The sequence below is a fragment of the Garra rufa genome, chromosome 12, assembly GCF_049309525.1.
Source record: "Garra rufa chromosome 12, GarRuf1.0, whole genome shotgun sequence".
Lineage (NCBI taxonomy): Eukaryota > Metazoa > Chordata > Actinopteri > Cypriniformes > Cyprinidae > Garra > Garra rufa.
The window spans coordinates 29,492,166-29,510,682 of NC_133372.1; the positions used below are offsets into that span (position 1 = coordinate 29,492,166).

An 18,517-nucleotide genomic window follows, 5' to 3' on the forward strand; every position below is an offset into this window, starting at 1 on the left:
GACTGTATATATAAAGCTATTATTTTAAAGCAACATTACTTCAAATGTTTATTATATTCATTATCTTGATACACCGACTAGCCTTTTGCTGAACAAAACATAAATTTAAAACAGCTTTGGTTAAAATTAAAGCTCTGGATTCCTAAATGCTTACATAAATTTAAGGATGTATATAAACTGACCATACGCAGTTCAGATGAATCATATGTTGATGTCTTGGAAAGGTCATTACTGTGGAATGCCAGCAGTTAGGTCATGAACCATGTCCTAAACACACCAGGTTAAGTTGCACAGTGGGAAGATACAATGACACAATGGCCCCAAAAGTATTCATTCACTTAAACCAAAATTTTAAAACAAGTGACAAACAAATGAGCTTTTCTCATAAACCTCTCATAAATCTATCTCAAGGTGACTTCTGAAGGATGTATGAAGTCAGTTCACCTCATGTGAAAAAAGGTATAAATTCATAATTTATGATGATTATACTAAGTTTGAAAAACAAAAAGTCAGAATGCTTTGCGTCATAATTTTGAGCAGAATGTTTTATAAACAATTAAAAACAATTCTTTTTTGCTTAAAAGGTGTGCTTATCAAAATATAATATTAATATATTATACGTTTAAAAAGAGAGGCTCAACTGTTCAAATATTTTCTACAGATATTTAAGCCACTGTACTTTCATTTCTTTGTGTGTGGGTATTTAAACAAACCATTCAAATTGATAATGAATTAATAGGAAATAGCATCCTCATATTAACTTATAGAGACATTTTATAATACATATACATAATATTGTATTCTTAATAACTATAGAAGTTAAGTCACATTTATAATTTTACAAAGCTGCAAGAAAGTCAAAGGAAAGAGGAAGACATTAGGAGAAGCTAACACAATAATGTATAATTTCCAAGCAAAATCAAACATTTGCAGTACACTTTAGCGAAATTTAACAAGCTAGAACACACGATAGCTACCTTGTTAAAAAGTCAATTCAGAACAGCTGGTTTGCACAAGTTCACTGCATCAAGTCGCTCTGCAATCCTCTATTTTAGTCTGCCATGCAAACAGTGGCAGTTCCATGCAAGTTTTAACACAAAGAAAACGGAACAGTACTAATATACGTTAAATAATCTTAAAACAATCACAATCAATCATATACATATTCGCTTAAATCCAACAGAGGGAATTATCGAACTTTCCTAGATAAAAGAAAAGAAAACAAAGTAAACAGACAGTGTGCAGACTTACTTCTTAGGTTGCTGTCTTCAAACCATTTGTCCTAGGTTTTCCTAATTCCAAGTAATGTGTTTGTAATGAGGAGAATAAAAACAAGGCTTTTTCTTTCTCTCCGAACCTCTCCTTCGGGTCTCACATTCAGGCACAGTAAGCTGATGTAAGACACCGCTGGATGAAGGAAAAAAGAGAGCAAGAGGAGAGAGGGAGAAAGAGAGAGAGAGAGCTAAGAGAGAGGCTAAAAAACTAACATTCTGAGGATTCTTGGGAAAACGCCAAAGTCCCAGAATTCTTCGTGCCATACAGAAGGTTTCAATTAAGTCAGACTCCTGTGGCCAATCAGAGAAGATTTCCCGAGTATTCTTTCTCTTTTTTACAGTCAAACACCATTTAGAAACGCAGAATTCAGGACAGCAAGTATTAAGCTTAAAACGCCTGAACATTTTACGTGCATATGATCATAGTTCGCCTATTTTCCTTTGCCATATGTTGGCTCTCACTACTGGTAGTTATTTAAAATTTATTGAAGGCGCAGTTAACTTTTTTTCCTTTTCCTGTGTACGTTTCTTTGCATTTATAGTCCTGTATCCTGGTTATAAAAAGTATTAATTAATTCTTGGAAAAGTATGGGTAGGGCGGGAGCTGATACCACAGCTAGATCTCGTTGTAACTCTGGAATTGTACATCAATAAAAAAGAGAGTTAAGCCTTATTAAATAACCATTTAAGGTTAAAAGTGATTTAAGTGATTGTTAGGTAGTTCTACTTGTGAATTTAGTTTGCTTCCCCTTTAAATCCCTCCTCCATCTCTATAGAGGAAAATCATTCGGCAAGATAATGAGAAAAGCAGTCCCAACTTTTTTCACTTATTTTTTTTTTTTTTTTACCATTAGCTTTGGCTAGGGACAGGATATTCAATTATAATTTATAGATGGGAAACCGATACAGAACTATTGTTATAGGAGAAAAAGAAAATTCAACACTTCTCAACTCATCTGAAGAAACACAAATCTGTCTGCCTATTTGATTTTGACTAAAAATTAGAGTTTATCAATATTAAAAGCCTAAAGAATGCATCCCTGAGTTAAATTATTTGCACTAACCATCTGCCTAGGTTTACCTTCCTCAAGTGCACAAAAGTGAAAAGATCCAAATTGTGGATTGTCTATATTTGATCTCAAACAATCATTTGTCTAAGGCCTTAAAAGCCTTCCATTAAATATGTCCTCATGGTGCCAACACTACATATTTATTTGCAAGAAATTATTCTGTCATTTCTGAGCTTTGTGGAAGATTTATACAGGGATTGAGATTGATGGACCTAGGTCAAGGCATATTTCTTTATTTCTTTTTTATTATAGCAATGAGGCACTGTCCAGATTCAACTATGTGGTTAGTGTAAACAGACACACTTCAAGATGTCTAAAAACATTTCTCTATTCAGCTTTTTTGTATTAGGGTACAATGAAAACATCTCAGAATTCTTGGAGAACCAAATTAAGTGGCAGGAACTGATACTTTCATTGCCAATTGAAGGCAACGCTAATCTAAGAATTCTAAGAATATGTTTTCAATGTAGCCGAACAGGAAGAAAAAATGTCATAACTAAAAATGATTTTGAAATATGTCTGTTTATACTAATCACATGCTTGAACCCATGAAGCATTTGTCTCTGATTTAACATGAATGCGAAAATTGCTGCAGTTTTCTCAAATGTCTAATTATATGTAATGTAATTTTCCAATTTCCATGCATCTTGTGCCAATGCAAGTCAAGAAATTCCTATAGATGGTTACTTAAGTATACAGACATTAAGGTAAACAAACAAATGAATCCTTCATCCTGATAAATTATTTTATACATGGATGTGAACAAACTAACAGATGGTGGAGGCAAAAGCTAACGGGAAGATAGGTAAAGTGTAAAAGAGAGAGAAGGTGTCTCAGAGTGCCCACTTTCTGAAGCACTGTAAGTGGCAGCGACAGACTCCAACCAATCAGAAGCTCTCCCAATCAGAAGATGTCACATTCTCACTCACTTTCTCATCGAAAAACATACCTGTCAAAAACAGACATTCATAGAGAAGACTTAACTTTGTTTTACATGTATCTACATTTTCAGACAAAGGAACAGATTAAGCAGGAATGCCTAAAATCTTAGTGTCCATTCATGCAATCTACAGTACAGTGTATCATTTGATACATCCATATATAAATTAAACGTCTAAGTTCCAATTCTAGAAAAAAAAGCACTGCACATTGATATAAAAATAAGTCTTCGCAAAATAAATAGTTTGATTATAAAATGATTTGATTGTGATTGGCCTTCAGACACCCTTCCTTCATTTTATTGCACTAGATTTTCACGGTTTCCTCCACCCTGGCAGGAAGTGAGATGATGCTGATAGAGATAAAGAGTCTTCATTTTGGTTTCAAGTGCAGCAGCGAGTATGAGGTTCACAGGCCGTTCTTCACAAGCTCCTGGACGCCCTTCTCATCGATGACCAGAGTGGGCTGGAAAGCTTTTCCATTGACAAGATGCTCCAACCCCTTGAAAACAAGACAGGCTATTTGTTTTTTGAAACAGCATATATTATATAAAACACTTTGGGATTGATAAAGAGGTCAGTTTGGTCAGTTACCCGGATGCATGGCCATATTGGAGATACTTGGATGTAAACAACAGCATTGATTGCACGGTTAATGTACTACTGAATACGTTGTTCTGCTAATTTATGCTGTCTAAACCATGGGAAAAAATGTGTGGGAGCTGCTTAATCATATAGAGAAGGACTTAGTAGGCAGGACAAACTAAAGTTAATAGGTGTTAAAGATACGTACAAACAGTATTAATTAAGATATTAGCCTAATATTTCACCTACCTGACCGGAAATGATAAGAACAAACACAAATGTTGTCAAGATTCTTGCACAGGAAGCCCTGGTTTAGTTTGGCCAACCACAAAAACCCTTTGTACTCTTCTCCTTAATTTGTTATAACTACATATATATAATACCAGTCTATAGTACTCTAAATGTTTTTCTCGGTCCGACCAATTAGTACAGCCCAAAACGAGACAATAACTGACCATTTTAAGCAGCAATAATTAGCAAAATATGCGAGTTGTGTTTGGTTTAGTGGCATTGTTTATGTTCAGTGTGGCCAAAAACACTGTATGCAGGTTAAAGACATAGTAAGTAATTTGCAGCGCTAGAGGGCACATATTTAAAACAAACAAAGAAACAAAGGCATAGTTTGATGACGCCGCGATTGAGTGTGGAATCATGGGAGTTGTTGTATTCATCCCCACAGCTGATGCAATGCAACGGGACTCAGGCTGAAATCATGTTTGTGGTCGAACAAATGTATTAAAAGTTTTATTAATGTCATTGTAGTATAAAGCGAAACAAGGCTGCTGAAGCAATTGCTAACGAGAGACGAACGTGAAAGCAAACGGAGCTTTTATTATGCCACAGCCAACCGCTTCCAGTCCTTCAGGTCATTGGTATGTGAGGTAAAGCAGCGCTGTTTTATCATACTAGATACATTTGAGGGTTGAGGTATTGAAAGCCCTGTTAGAATGCTACTCTGTCCGTTTGGCAACTGTCTATTAAAATGCATAACATATTAAAGCGTCTTTGGTGTTTCCATGTTTTCTAGAAAATAAATTTGAGGGTGTATGAGTTCATTGGCAGGTGATGCAATGACAAGAGACAGGACACGAGTTAAAAGTGCTTATTTCTCTGGATTTAAACATTCTTTGAAATAATGCAAGTACACAAGTGAGCTATATATATATATATATATATATATATATATATATAATAACACCGTTAAAGTGTTTTTTAATAAAAAAATTTAATAAAAAAAAAATCGTACATATTGTGCCTTTAAAATAGACCTTTATGACTTACCTCACCACCATACGACACAAGAGGAGAGATCTCACATTTGATTGGCAGGTCTGTTCCATCCTTCAGGCTGTGATGGGCAGAGTACCAAAACGAGTTATAAACGTTAATGCTTTGCATTTCCAGATCAAGCATTAATCATGTCATATATGATATTAAAAGATTTTAACTTACAAATAAAAAACACATTTTTGCTTCAGTAATCAAAAATTAATTCCACCATTTACCCATTAGATACAATTTTGATCATCAAATCAAACAAATGCAAACATTCTGAATACATTCGAATAAACATAATACAAAATTCTGCCATTTTCTGTCAATTCCCACTTGATTATAAGCACCTAAACCAGATTATGTGTTATAATGTTGAGCAGCCTTGTTCCATTCAGCATGCCTGATGCCCATTTCCCAGCATGCATATTATTCTGCCCGTTAGTAGCTGCTGCTTGGGTCAGAGCCGGTTAAAAGATGCCAACCTTTACCACAGCCATCTGGAATTGGACACCTTCCCCCACTGAGCTCTAACAGCTACACGGAATCTACTAAGAGCGAAGCCCCATCACCATGCACTACATACGACAGGGAGAATAGTTACTTCTGGCTGACTTCAGGTGCGACTGTCCCTGCTGCTCCAACTCTAGAAATGTTACACAGGAAATATAGTGTGGTTACACTATCACTGAAGATAAAGGGGAGTGAAACTGAACACAGGTGGGAAGGAATCTGTGAAACGATGAAAGAGCTGCGACTGTTTGGGTTCAGCTGGAAATGAAAATTCTGTTATCATTTACACACCTTTAGGTTGTTCCACAACTGTGTGCTATTATTTCTGCAGTAGAACACAAAATGAGAATTTTCACAGATCTCTATTCCGTACAATGACATAATCGCTGTCAAGATCCAAAAATGACCCAATAAATAAATAAATCACAAAAGATTTATTAAAAACTAAATAAAGACCTGTGTGGTGATTCTCATTTTGTCTTTCATGTAAAATATAATATTAAATAAAGAATGAATTTTCATTCTTGAGTGTATGTCTCACCTGGGTATAGCAGGTATAGGGGTTCCATTCTCATCAACAAAATGTCCTCCTGCGTTTAAGATCCAGCGGTGATGCAGGGACATGAGGGCCTGACGGGCTGTAGTAGGGTTGTCCTTCCCATCCTGACTGTCAGCATTTTTCAATGGAGAAAACTCATCTTCTCTCAAAACTTCATATACAACAAACGTCCTGCCATACACAAAAAAAAAAAGTTTCAAAAAGTTATAACTTATTGAACATGTATGAGGCAATACTCGTACAAAAAAAAAAAAAAAAAAAAAGAGAGTACAAGATATTGAGATTTTTCAGTTACAGTTTAATTAGAATCTAATAAATGTATTATTTATTAGATTTTATTTATGACAATAATTTTAAGCCAGTTCTCTAGATATCATTTTAACCTCTTCAGCATGCAGAAAAGATGTTATGAGTTTGAGATTGTATATAATTAGTCTTAATTATATTCTTTAAGAGATTTTGGAGGCTCTCTGGATCTGTTTTAAGCATAAGAATTCATATCTCATAAAACTGTGTGACAGAGCATGGGTGTCAATTAAAGCGATGGTAAACCTAAAAAATAAAAATAACCCCATGGTTAATTCATCCTCAAGCCACCTTAGTTGTATATGACTTTCTTCTTTCAGACAAATACAATCTGAGTTATATTAAAAATGTCCTGGATTTTCCAAGCGTTAAAATGGCAGTGAATGGGTGTTGAGATTTTGAAGTCCAATAAAGTGCATCCATCCATCCATCATAAAAAGTGCACCACATGGCTCCGAGGGGCTAATAAAGGCCTTCTGAAGTGAATCGATGCATTTGTGAAAGAAAAATATCTGTATTTAAAACTTTATAACGCGTTATTTCCAGCTAATTGCTAATTGTCGTACATGCATACTGTGCAGGAAGTGGAGAGGAGAGAGAAAAACAAAACATGGATTTTTAAACAAGAATGTTGGGCGTATAGTTAGCGAAAGCAAGAGATTACAGTTTATAAAGTTTTAAATATGGATATTTGTCTTACACAAACACATCGATTCACTTCAGAATAACTTTATTATCCCCCAGAGCCATGTGGAGCACTTTTTATGTACTCTGTTGGACTTCAGAATCTCAACACCCATTCACTGCCATTATGATTGTATTTGTCTGAAAGAATAAAGGCATGGGTAAACTTTCCTATTAAAAGCTTTGATATTTTGATACCTTTTTTAATTTTTCAAATAATTGTTTCAATGACATGAGTACCAGAACACTGTCTACACTGTATAAAACTTGTAAAACACCTAAAACATCTATAAAACAGGTGCAAATGAGGACACTTCCTTCTAAAAGCACACATACTAAAAACAACAAATGGAAAAAAGTCCTGACACTAACTTGGCAAACTGGAATATGTCGAAGACAAATTTTTCCATCTTAATCCCATTGGGTTTGTCGGGTTTGATTAGCTGTCCTTGTGTGTTCACGAAGGGAATTTTCTTCTGTGCCACATGGTGTTGCAACTGCGGCTCGTGAGTCCTAAAAGGAAGATATAGAGGTATGAAGACAGAGGGATGGACAGGCAGACAGTAACAGACAGAAAAGCATGTTCTTTCGGTTAAAATTTCATAAAAATGACAATAAGAGAACACGTCTGGCAAAGTCATCTGTGTTTAAAATACCAGACACTCAAAAACTGCAGATGTTCCTCTTCTGACTTTAACTCATTCTCAGCGCACATTAAAGTCAGCTCCATCCTGTCTAGTATTTACAAGATGGCAAACCTCATTGGAAATAGCTCATAGAAATAGCTGTACTGTTTAATATGTTACAGAGATCATTGCCTAGCGACAAAATATCATTAAATAGCTCCTAAAGATGTGATCCATAACTGAGTAATTAAAAATTAGCCTACACATTTTGCCCAAAATAAATTAAAAGTATTTATTGACTAACCTCACGATTTCTTTGAGGAATGTGAGGGTGAAGAAGTGATTAGCAATGTTGCCAGCATTGAACATAAGTCGTCCATCGGTGCTTCGCTTCTCTGCCGTTGCCAAAGTAATCTCGCTGTACTCCACTACTTGATAAAGCCCATCCACCTTGCAGACCACGCCTACCGCCTCTGTTGGATTGGTCTTCTCCACAACCTGTCAATCAGAATCACTAGATGAATGTTTGGAAACAGCGTAACATGAATGCATGTAATTTTTGTAAATATCAACATGTTCAATACTTTTCTGCATATGCAATACCTGCATACCCCCAACCTCCCTTTTTTTTAAATATAATTTTCAAATAATATCTATTTACAGTTGAGGTCAAAGGTTTTGAGGTGCAAAATGTTCAAACGCTTGTGTGTATTTGAACCCTTTCCAACAATGACAGTATGATTTTGAGATCCATCTTTCCACACTGAGGACAACTGAGGGACTCATATGCAACTATTACAGAAGGTTCAAACACGCACTGATGCTTCAGAAGGAAACACAATGCTTTATGAGCCAGGGGTGTAAACTTTTGAACAGAATGAAGATGTGTACATTCTTATTTTGCTTATATCTTTTTTTTCTCCATTTAGTACTGCTCTTCAGAATCTACTTAAATGTTTCTCAGAAGACAAAATATATAAAATTTTTTCCCTGATCTTCAAATTCAAATAGTTTTCACCTCCTGGCTCTTAATGCTTTGTGTTTCCTTCTGGAGCATCAGTGAGCATTTGAATGTGCTATAATAGTTGTATATGAGAAGAACCAAAGAATTTGTGGGACCTGAAGGATTTTTGCAAAGAAGTTTTACTGTTCAGGACAAACGAGGGACTCCCTCAGTGTGAAAAGATGGATCTCAAAATCATACAGTCACTGTTGGAAATGGTTCAAATACACAAAAAAAGCTGAAAAACCAAAGAATTTGTGGGACCTGAAGGATTTTACTGAGGAAGAGTGGGCAGTTTAACTGTTCAGTACAAACATGGGATTCTAGAACAACAATCACTAAACAAACAACAACAAAAAAAGCGAACATGTGGACTGTTCAGGTAACAACACAGTTTTAAGAATAAAGTGTATAAACTTTTCATTAAAAAATTTACATGCATTTTGTATGATCCCTTTTATTTTGGTAAAATAATTAACATTTTGAAGATTCTGCAAGGTGTACAGTATGCAAACTTTTGAACTCAATTGTAGATCATCTAGTGCTCACTGTAAATTTGTACTACACTAAAAATTACATTACTGTCAAATATAATAAATATAATAAATACACTTTCTTTTTATCAAAGAATCATGGTTTCCAAAAACATACTAAGCAGCACAAGTATTTTCAACTGTGATAATAATAGGAAATGTTTCTTGAATACAAATTCAGTATATTAGAACGATTTCTGAACAATCATGTGACACTAAAGACTGGTGTAATGGCTGATGAAAAGCATTGCATTTTAGCATTGCCATCACAAGAATAAATTACATTTCAAAATGTATGAAAAATTGCAATCTTTCAGAATATTAAAATTAAAAATCAGCTTTGTGAGTGTAAGAAGTTTTGATGTTTCAATTTACTTTCTTAGCTCATTATTTATTGCAATTTATTTTTATAGACATTTATTGTTATTGTTGTCTATATCCTAGCCATATATATGGCAGTAGTTAAATTATTTAGGATTACACAATAGTTACAAAAAAAACAATTTACCGTAACAAACCCTGTAAACTCTTGTTAATGATTTAATTTAGGTTGCGTTTATCAGCTGTCATAAAGATTGTATCATATGTCAACTGATAACAACCTGTCATGCGTTTTAAAGTATGCCAAGTATTAAGCCCATGACTAAAACCATTTGTTAAAAGAATTTAGGTTGAAAAGACAAATCTATCAATACTAATATCTAGCTGCTGTGTTTGAATGGGTCGCACACTCATGTGTGCAGTGTTTGCCTGAGGTCTGTGCTAAATTACAGCAGAGTCAAAAGCAGAAAACCCTTTCCATTCATCTGAGTAACAAATTACAAACTTCTCGGTTGATGACGGGTTAGCAACGGGGGAAGGCTTTAAAGCCACTTTAAGTGCATGCTTCAGAAATTATGAGGGGTGGGTGGGTCCAAATTTTCTTACCATCATCCCCCTGTCACGCAGGAACTGTTTAATTGCTAGCAGCTTCAGAGAGAGCTCAAAACCAGCTGTTAAGTATTTATGTCGGAACCAAATATCACGTGCAAATACTTTCATGAATCACATATTGTACACTAACGATTAAGTTTGAGACTGAAATGATCCTTTTAAGGCATTTCGTCCACACTTCTAAATAACAACTAATAAACAAATAAGAACAAAATCACATTTAGAAAGAACAGAGAGAAAGACTCAAAATCAGAGCAGAAAATGTATGTAAAAAATAAGATAACTCAGAAATATTTGTCTGGAGATAACAAAACAAGTACTTCCAGATTCCATTAAATACTATCGTCATTACATCACTAACCGGTCATTCAAGAAAAACATGTCAAGTTTCACTCAAGTAAATGGTAAGTGAAACACACCTACTGTGAATCATGTCATAATGTTAGTCATGGATACATATTTAGCATTTTGTATTGACCATCTTCATTACGAATAATGTAAACGGAAATAATATAATAATAGCAGGTTCAACCTAGTTACTTGGTTTCCATTCCATCATAATCACTTTAATACGTCAAAACTCTGAGGCTGCACTGAGAATAATGGCTAAATTAATTGGTATCCTGCATCACTAGGCTGGTTATATAAGAGTTTTAAAGGCAATTTAGCTCCTGACTGGAGACCATTTAAAATGTCCTGAATAACCAGTTTCTTGTAAAAGTATTTTCCCCTTCTTGCTGTTGTGTACGCAGACTGCAAAAGCACATGTGAACAAGATACCTGAAATTACATTTTAAGGAACCACAATTAATTGCTGTAGGATGTGCGGCTAAACACAAGGCCATATCAAAACATTCCTAACGAAAACATCATTAAACAACAATTTTAACAATTATCAAAAAGTAACAAAAGTTTGTGGTCTGTAATTTTTTTTTGATTATTTATGTGATCAAAACTACAGTAAAAAGAATAACACTAAGAAATACTATTACAATTTACAACGGTTTTAATATATTTAAAAAATGCTATTTATTCTTGTAATGGCAAAATCCTGAATTTTTAGCAGCCATTCTCTCCAGTGTCACATGATCCTGCTGATTTGGTGCCCAAGGAATATTCCTAATTATTAATCCATGTTAAAATCAGTGCTGAATTTTTGTGGAAACAGTGACATTTTCAGGATTTTGTGATGAATAGAAAACTCAGAAGGAATTAATTTATTTAATCCAGAAATCTTTTGTAATATTATGTTGTTACTGTCACTTTGGATCAATGTCCTTGCTGAATAAAATTTTATCTAATTTCTTATTCAAACATGTATGAATAGTGCAAATTCCTGTATACACAGGTTTTTTGGAGCAGCTGCTCCATCTAGTGGACTAACAAAAAAGGTTTTGTTTTAAATTTATAAGTGACAAAGCACTTATGAATTTCACAATATATTACTAGAAAATATTACAGCCAGGGAATTGACCACGTATACAGATTATGACCACGTATACAGAAAAGGTTGCACAAGTTTGATGATACACCACTAAATCTGTGGATTAATTTTTAATAGCACTGTATTTGCATTATTTATAGAAGTGGAAATACCTGTATGGGGAGAGATGAGTATGTAAAGGACTGACCTTTGCACCACAATCAGCTCCTTTCAGTGTACAGAAGCCAATGAAAGCAGGGTCGGCCACTTTCACAAGAATGTTGTCTACGCAGTAGACGTGGATGTAGGAGACTCCTCTCTTCTCCATGTCCTTCACAATGTTCTGTGTTCCCAGAGCTCTGTACAGGCCCCCGTTTCCATCTGAATATAAAGATTTACAGTAAATACACAAGTTCGGAATATTCACTACTAGAGTATTTCTAATTATGAATCTTAGCAAGCTGGTCAGTCATGATGTAGGCCAAGCGTAAGGCCTAGAATTTCTTTAAGAAATTTTCAAATGGGTTTTTAGAAGTGTTTTTGATTAAACTTAAATCTATGTTTGAGATTACTTGAAGAGGCTATGATATTTCGTTCAGCAACATGCTGTTCATTATCAATGCTGGGTAGTAATTGATAACATGTAATCTTGATCACGTAATCAGATTACAAAAATGAAGTACCTGTAATTACTAAATTTATATAATAATTGAGTACATCATAAATCCACTTTCTAAACATGTTTTTGGCTTCTCCTGAAACACTATGGTACACCTACTGTATAATAAGTTTTTATATTTGGACTATTTTAGACTGGTTCTGGTAGGAACTGCTGCAGAGTAGCCCATTACCTTTGTGATTCGTCATAGACATAAACGGATAGAAGTAGCTCCGGAGACAATGTTCTTCCACAAGATGCATGCAGTCTGCTGTTTATTTATTTTATTAGTGCAGCTTTACAATGCTTGTAATCAGACTAGTTGCGTTTTTATTGATCACATGATTACATATTCACATAATAGCAATAAAGTATCATTAATTAACTAAAATCACAAACCCCATGTTGGAAAACCTTGATGTAAGGTAATGTTTTATTCACTTCATGTTTATAATAACAATAAATGGAATATATTTCCTTTCTGATTGTATTATTATATCCATATGGTACAAGATTTTTTTTTTTAAATCAATGTGATTATATATTATTATTTGTAATGTAATAGATTTTGTTACTGGCCGCAATTTTTGTCATGTAATTTGGAATCAGATTACAATTTGTACGCTTTGTACATTATTTAGAGTCATATCTCATATGTGACCTTGGACCACAAAACTAGTCATAAGGGTCAATTTTTTTTTTAAATTAAGATTTATACATTATCTGAAAGCTGAACAAATAAGCTTTCAATTGATGTATGATTTGTTATGACAATATTTGAATCTCTGGAATCTGAGGGTGCAAAAAAAAAAAATCTTAATTATGAGAAAATCGCTTTTAAAGTTGTCCAAATGAAGTTCCTAGCAATGCATATTACTAATCAAAAATTAAGTTTAAGTTTTGATATTTACTGTAGGAAATTTGCAAAATGATTAATATCCTAATGATTTCAGGCATAAAAGAAAAATCTATTATTTTGACCCATACAATGTATTTTTGGCTATTGCTACAAATCGTCACCTTAGAATTATAAGGTTCTATCTGACATTTTTGTCAAAATTGAGTTATTCACATATTCCTATTCTTTGACAACTTATTTACAATATTTGATGTTTCTTTTGTAAGCTGTGTACATTTTGTGCCTTTTTTTAGAAAACAAAAATGGTTCTATCTACAGAAGTCTATGGAATGCAAAAACTTTGAAGCTCAATATCTCGAAAGTGCTCAGAACGCAGATAGAACCTTATAATTCTAAGGTGACGAAATGTACCCATGCTACTTAAGATTGGTTTTGTGGTCCAGGGTCACATATAGTTTTGCTTTAAAAACTTACCTGGTGCCATGGACAGTTTGCCTTTGCCTTCTAGAATAATTTTCCCATTAAAGTCCACAGCGGGAAGCATGCCTTGCTGAAAGAAAAGCACATTCTCTTCCTTCAGGCCGAAGTATTTGTGTTCTGTGAAGAACTTTTTGGTCATGTCCATTGTTCTGCCACTTGTCATAATGTACCTGATGAATCAAAACATTTATCATGTCATTGGAAGACCAATCTCTTGACAGCATCTTAGCTTAAATTTATTTAAACTATTTTAATATATAGTGGAAGTCAAAAGTTTACATACACCTTGCAGAATCTGCCAAATGTTAATCATTTTTCTAAAAAAACAGAGGGTTTTACCAAATTCATGTTATTTTTTATTTAGTACTGACCTAATGTTAAGATATTAAGATTAGATATTTCACATAAAAGGTGTTTACATATAGTCCACAAGAGAAAATAATAGTTAAATTTATAAAAATGACCCTGTTCAACGCAGTATTAAGAATCAAATGTATGTAAACTTTTGAACAGGGTCATTTTTATAAATTCAACTATTATTTTATCTTGTGGACTATATGTAAACATCTTGTATGTGAAATATCTTATTCAGGTCAGTACTAAATAAAAAAAATAACATGCATTTTGTATGATCCCTCTTATTTTGGTCAAATATTTAACATTTTGATTCTGCAATATAAATGTATATAAATTTTTGACTTCAACTGTATTTTATAATGTTTTTTATTCCTGTAGAATACAATGAATACATGGATCAAAAGAACAGCATTTATTTGAAATATTTTTTTGTTAAAAGGTAGACATTTTTTTGTACAATTTAATGCATTAATAAAAAAATAAAAAACACCACTATGGCAAAAAAACAAATGATGGTATTAGCATGTTTATTTTGGATGCTAAACTGATGGTAATATTATGATGCTCTATAAAATATATTGTTATATGACTATGACTATCATACAGTGACATCGTATTATTATCTGTCATTATTAGGGCATCATGCGTCATGTGTCAGAGGTCAATTCTGCTGGTTAGAGATTGGCTCTGAAATTCTTTTTCTCTTGAGATCTGACCTAGTTCCTTAGGACGACCTGCTGGTTATGTCAACCTGATTTCACACTGATTAAACCATGTAATGACATTCATAGCAAAGAGGTCGCCAGGATTAAGGTAAATGGGGAGAAACTTCCTCAAGGTCGAAACAGGTCTGCTAACCCAAGTAATTAGGTTCAACAATCATCGACTCAAACTACTTCCTTTGGAATTTTGGAAATGGTTATCAATGGCTTAAAAAGTAAACTGAATACACTTCAATTGTACTTAATAATCATCTTACCATGGAATACAGCACTTCCTCGAGTGCTGTTTTTCAGCGAGCTGTTCCAGTCTTCTGATGCGTTCTGCCTGGATCTGAAAGAGGGTTTTGTGGGAAGGGAGACGCACGTCATACATGCCTTTTGGAAATGATACCCCCAGCCTTGTCCCTTGACCTCCAGCCAATAGAAGAACCGCCACTTTGTTCTCTGATATACAGCGCAGACCTATGTGGAATGATGGGAGGTTAGGCCACTTTGGCAAACAGGTGTTAATACCATGCCATACAATTTAAGAAATAAACAAATATAAGTCAGTGAAATATGTGACGTTAATGTACAAACGAAACCTACTTAACTATGATGAGAAAAGAGACGGATGCTGTAGGTATAAAATGTCTGGATTCAAAGACAACAGTTTGTGTTAAATTATTTCCAGATAAGGGTGATTATCATCAACTTTTATGATGCCTGCCTGGTTTATCTAACATAAATGACTGTTATGCTTGATGTTACATCAACCAATGCCTGGAATACGCTAAAATATGACTTTGTGACTTAAAAAATGAACTTTTTACAAAAAAAAAATCACTGAGTTAAATTAATTAAAAAAATAAAACACACAAAAGTAATGTGGTCTGATTCAAGATGATCTGATGGTGAATGAGCTCAACATGACTTCAGCAAAGCAATTACGTCAAATCTAACCAGAACCAGATGTGTTCTATCCATTTTGAAGCATCCTCGCCCAAAAATGTACTGGGTACTGGGACAAAACAATGTTTATTTAAATATGAAATCTATCGTTTTTCTAGAACAGAATGGCTTTTTAGACACACTCTGGAAAGAAATCTTAAGTCGCTGATTAGTTATCTCTTGGGGGTCATGATTTGTCTAAGGATTGTTCTCTGGGGTCCATTTGGGTGGAGAAGACATTGCATCACTCATTGTGTTTTGTTGTGCAATATTTCTTAGCAACAATTTCTGCCCAACAAAGAATTACTAACACATTTGGGTTATATTATTAAATGAAACATGTTTCAATCGTTTAAAATGCCTTGTATATCAATTCCTCTGCCTGTCCACTTGCTCAGACTGGGAGACTAACTGGCTGATCAGCTAAACTCTAGCTTGGCCAGGAAAGATCAGATAAACCAGAAACGAACCAAAAAAAAAAAAAAAACATAAGATGGAGAGCTGTGAAATATTAAAACATCTGAACTTACCCTCTTCTTCCCATTCTTTCAGACATTCACGATCACGTGTTACACTTCCCAAAACGTCTCGGGGCACCGGTTCCATCCTGGTGTCTACCTTCTCCTGCGAGGTCTGCCCAGATGTCTTCATGGCAGCTTTAAAGAAGTTATTAATCTCCATGAAGTTCATGCTCTCCAAATCGACAATCATCTCAGCTTGTTCCTCAGGGCTCAACTGGTCCCAAAACTGAAGAAGGTGAGACTGTCCGGCTTCAGCGAGCCTCTCAGCCAGTTTGCTGGTGTCCATGGTCTTTCCTTTAGATCTGGATCAGTCAGTGATGGAACAGAGGTAGAAGCAAAGTGACACTGGTTATCTAAAAGTCTCAAGAACTCCTGGCAGGAGTATCCCACCCATAAATTGATAACTACTCTGTGTACGTGCTCAGTCAAATAAACTCCAGGTGGGCTAAGTCTAAGGTCAGATGTGATCTTTACCTCTGCTCAAAGATCAACCTCACTTCTGATTGGCTGGAACACAACATAGATCATTTCTGGTCATCTGAAAGCTTACTGGAAGTAATCAAGTTTGATAAAAGTCTGATACTTGCTCTAATTCCTGATAATAAGATCACACCTGCTCCATAAATTTTAACTGTCTTATGCAATACATCTTGTGCCTACTTGTTCAACATAAATGAATGAAAACACCTGGATTAGTAACAACAAGGTATTAGTATTTATCATAGCCATTCATAAAAACAAACATACAGTCTTAAGATGTAAAACCCCGTCAGAATGACACATATCTAGCCAATATTTGCCCTCAAACTCAAATCGATAGATAGGTAAATCTGTCATTGATAAGAGTAGCATGGCATTACCGCCTGCACCCTATCTTTGACAGCTCTCTGTCGAGAACAAACCTTGCGAAATGTTTTTTAATAGTGAATTTAACAACACTGTAACATTCTTACCTTTCGAGCAACCGCTGACCACTTAATACTTCCCTCTCACTTCAGTCGAACTGAAGACACGGCTACATCTCCTGAGAGCGCCGCCTTCGCTGCCCGGGATCCTCCCCTAACTTCCGTCAGAGTCTGACGTGGCAGGACACACACAGAAACACCCATTTTCCGACAATCCCCACCTCCTTCGGACGAATGGGCGGGTCTTAGAGCCTCTATGCAGAACGTGAATAGACAGGCGAGCTGTCAGTCATGTAGTCGTAGCCAACAGTGAAACAAGCGGGACTCACTGAACAAGAAATAAAAGCGGAAAGGAAAAAAATACATTTTTGTTCCGGTGTTTTTTTTTTTATGTAGTCGATTTAATGTTTAATTTCTCGGCATCTTAGTTATTTTGCTTGCAAAATATTTTATCCACAAATGCAAGGTTATGAAAGTTACCTCCCACTTTTCTTACTCTCAAGAAGACATTAACATCTGTATTAAATCTTTATCTACCTCCTGTAACAAAAAGGCAACTAAAACTTTAAATGTATGCTCACTTTTTGACGGAAGTTTTTGTATACATTTTATTCGATAATTTATGTTTTGAGGGAAAAGTATGTTTATTGTTATGTGATCTGCTAATTTATTCGGTTTTTTTTTTTTTTTTTTTTTTTTTTTTACTTTTTCTCATTTAATTATTATCTCTCTCTCTCTCTGTCTCTCTTTTATTTTATTTTATTTATATTTTTACTTTTTTGAATTTTAATTGCTATGTATTCTTTGGCCATTGAAACCCTGGCTATTTCCTTGGCATCTGTTTTCTCACATTTGTATTTTTTAAGCAAGGGTTTAATAAATAAATAAAAAATAATAAAAAATAATTAGTTGATTTAAAGTTTTGTTCAGTAGCTGGGGTGAATTAACCTACATTTTACTTGTTCGGGTTTTCATTTTGAAAGCAAATTCTGGCAAACCCAATGTAACAATACTAAGTTAATATTTAATCAATTAATTAATAATTAATTAATTATTAATACTGATTAATTTGAACATCATACCAAGTCATTTACTCACATTTTAATTAAGATAATTGGGAGTAAATGCTTTTTTAAATAAAAATTTCCATAACAACAAAACTATAAAAACAGTAATACTAAAAATAATAAATAAAAAAAGTATTAATCACATCCAAAATAAAAGTTTTTGTGTACATAATATGTCTACTGTGTATATTTATTATGTATATATAAATACACACACACACACACACACACACACACACACACACACACACACACACACACACACACACACACACACACACACACACACACACACACAC

At 34.4% G+C, this 18,517-nt stretch overlaps 2 protein-coding genes across 4 annotated transcripts in view; both read right to left on the reverse strand.

Moving 5' to 3' along the window:
* Positions 1 to 2,432, reverse strand: part of ddr2a (discoidin domain receptor tyrosine kinase 2a) — a 51,164-nt gene extending 48,732 nt beyond the window's left edge. For both annotated transcript variants that reach the window (XM_073852498.1, XM_073852497.1), the window contains exon 1: positions 1,252 to 2,432. The gene's annotated coding sequence lies outside the window, so the exon portion shown is untranslated. The remainder of the gene's footprint in view (positions 1 to 1,251) is intronic.
* Positions 2,433 to 2,571: 139 nt separating this feature from the next.
* On the reverse strand, positions 2,572 to 17,304 carry uap1 (UDP-N-acetylglucosamine pyrophosphorylase 1). 2 transcript variants are annotated; one of them, XM_073852499.1, is made up of 11 exons: positions 17,200 to 17,304; positions 16,256 to 16,548; positions 15,053 to 15,257; positions 13,711 to 13,886; positions 11,928 to 12,100; positions 8,132 to 8,325; positions 7,574 to 7,714; positions 6,194 to 6,382; positions 5,744 to 5,785; positions 5,149 to 5,215; positions 2,572 to 3,784 (listed from the first exon to the last, which is right to left on the reverse strand). In XM_073852499.1, the coding sequence occupies exons 2-11, from the start codon at positions 16,530 to 16,532 to the stop codon at positions 3,692 to 3,694; spliced, it is 1,557 nt and encodes a 518-aa protein (XP_073708600.1). In that variant the 5' UTR covers positions 16,533 to 16,548; positions 17,200 to 17,304; the 3' UTR covers positions 2,572 to 3,691. The 2 variants fall into 2 exon arrangements, with proteins under 2 accessions (XP_073708600.1, XP_073708601.1); XM_073852500.1 differs by lacking the exon at positions 5,744 to 5,785.
* Positions 17,305 to 18,517: the final 1,213 nt, after the last annotated feature.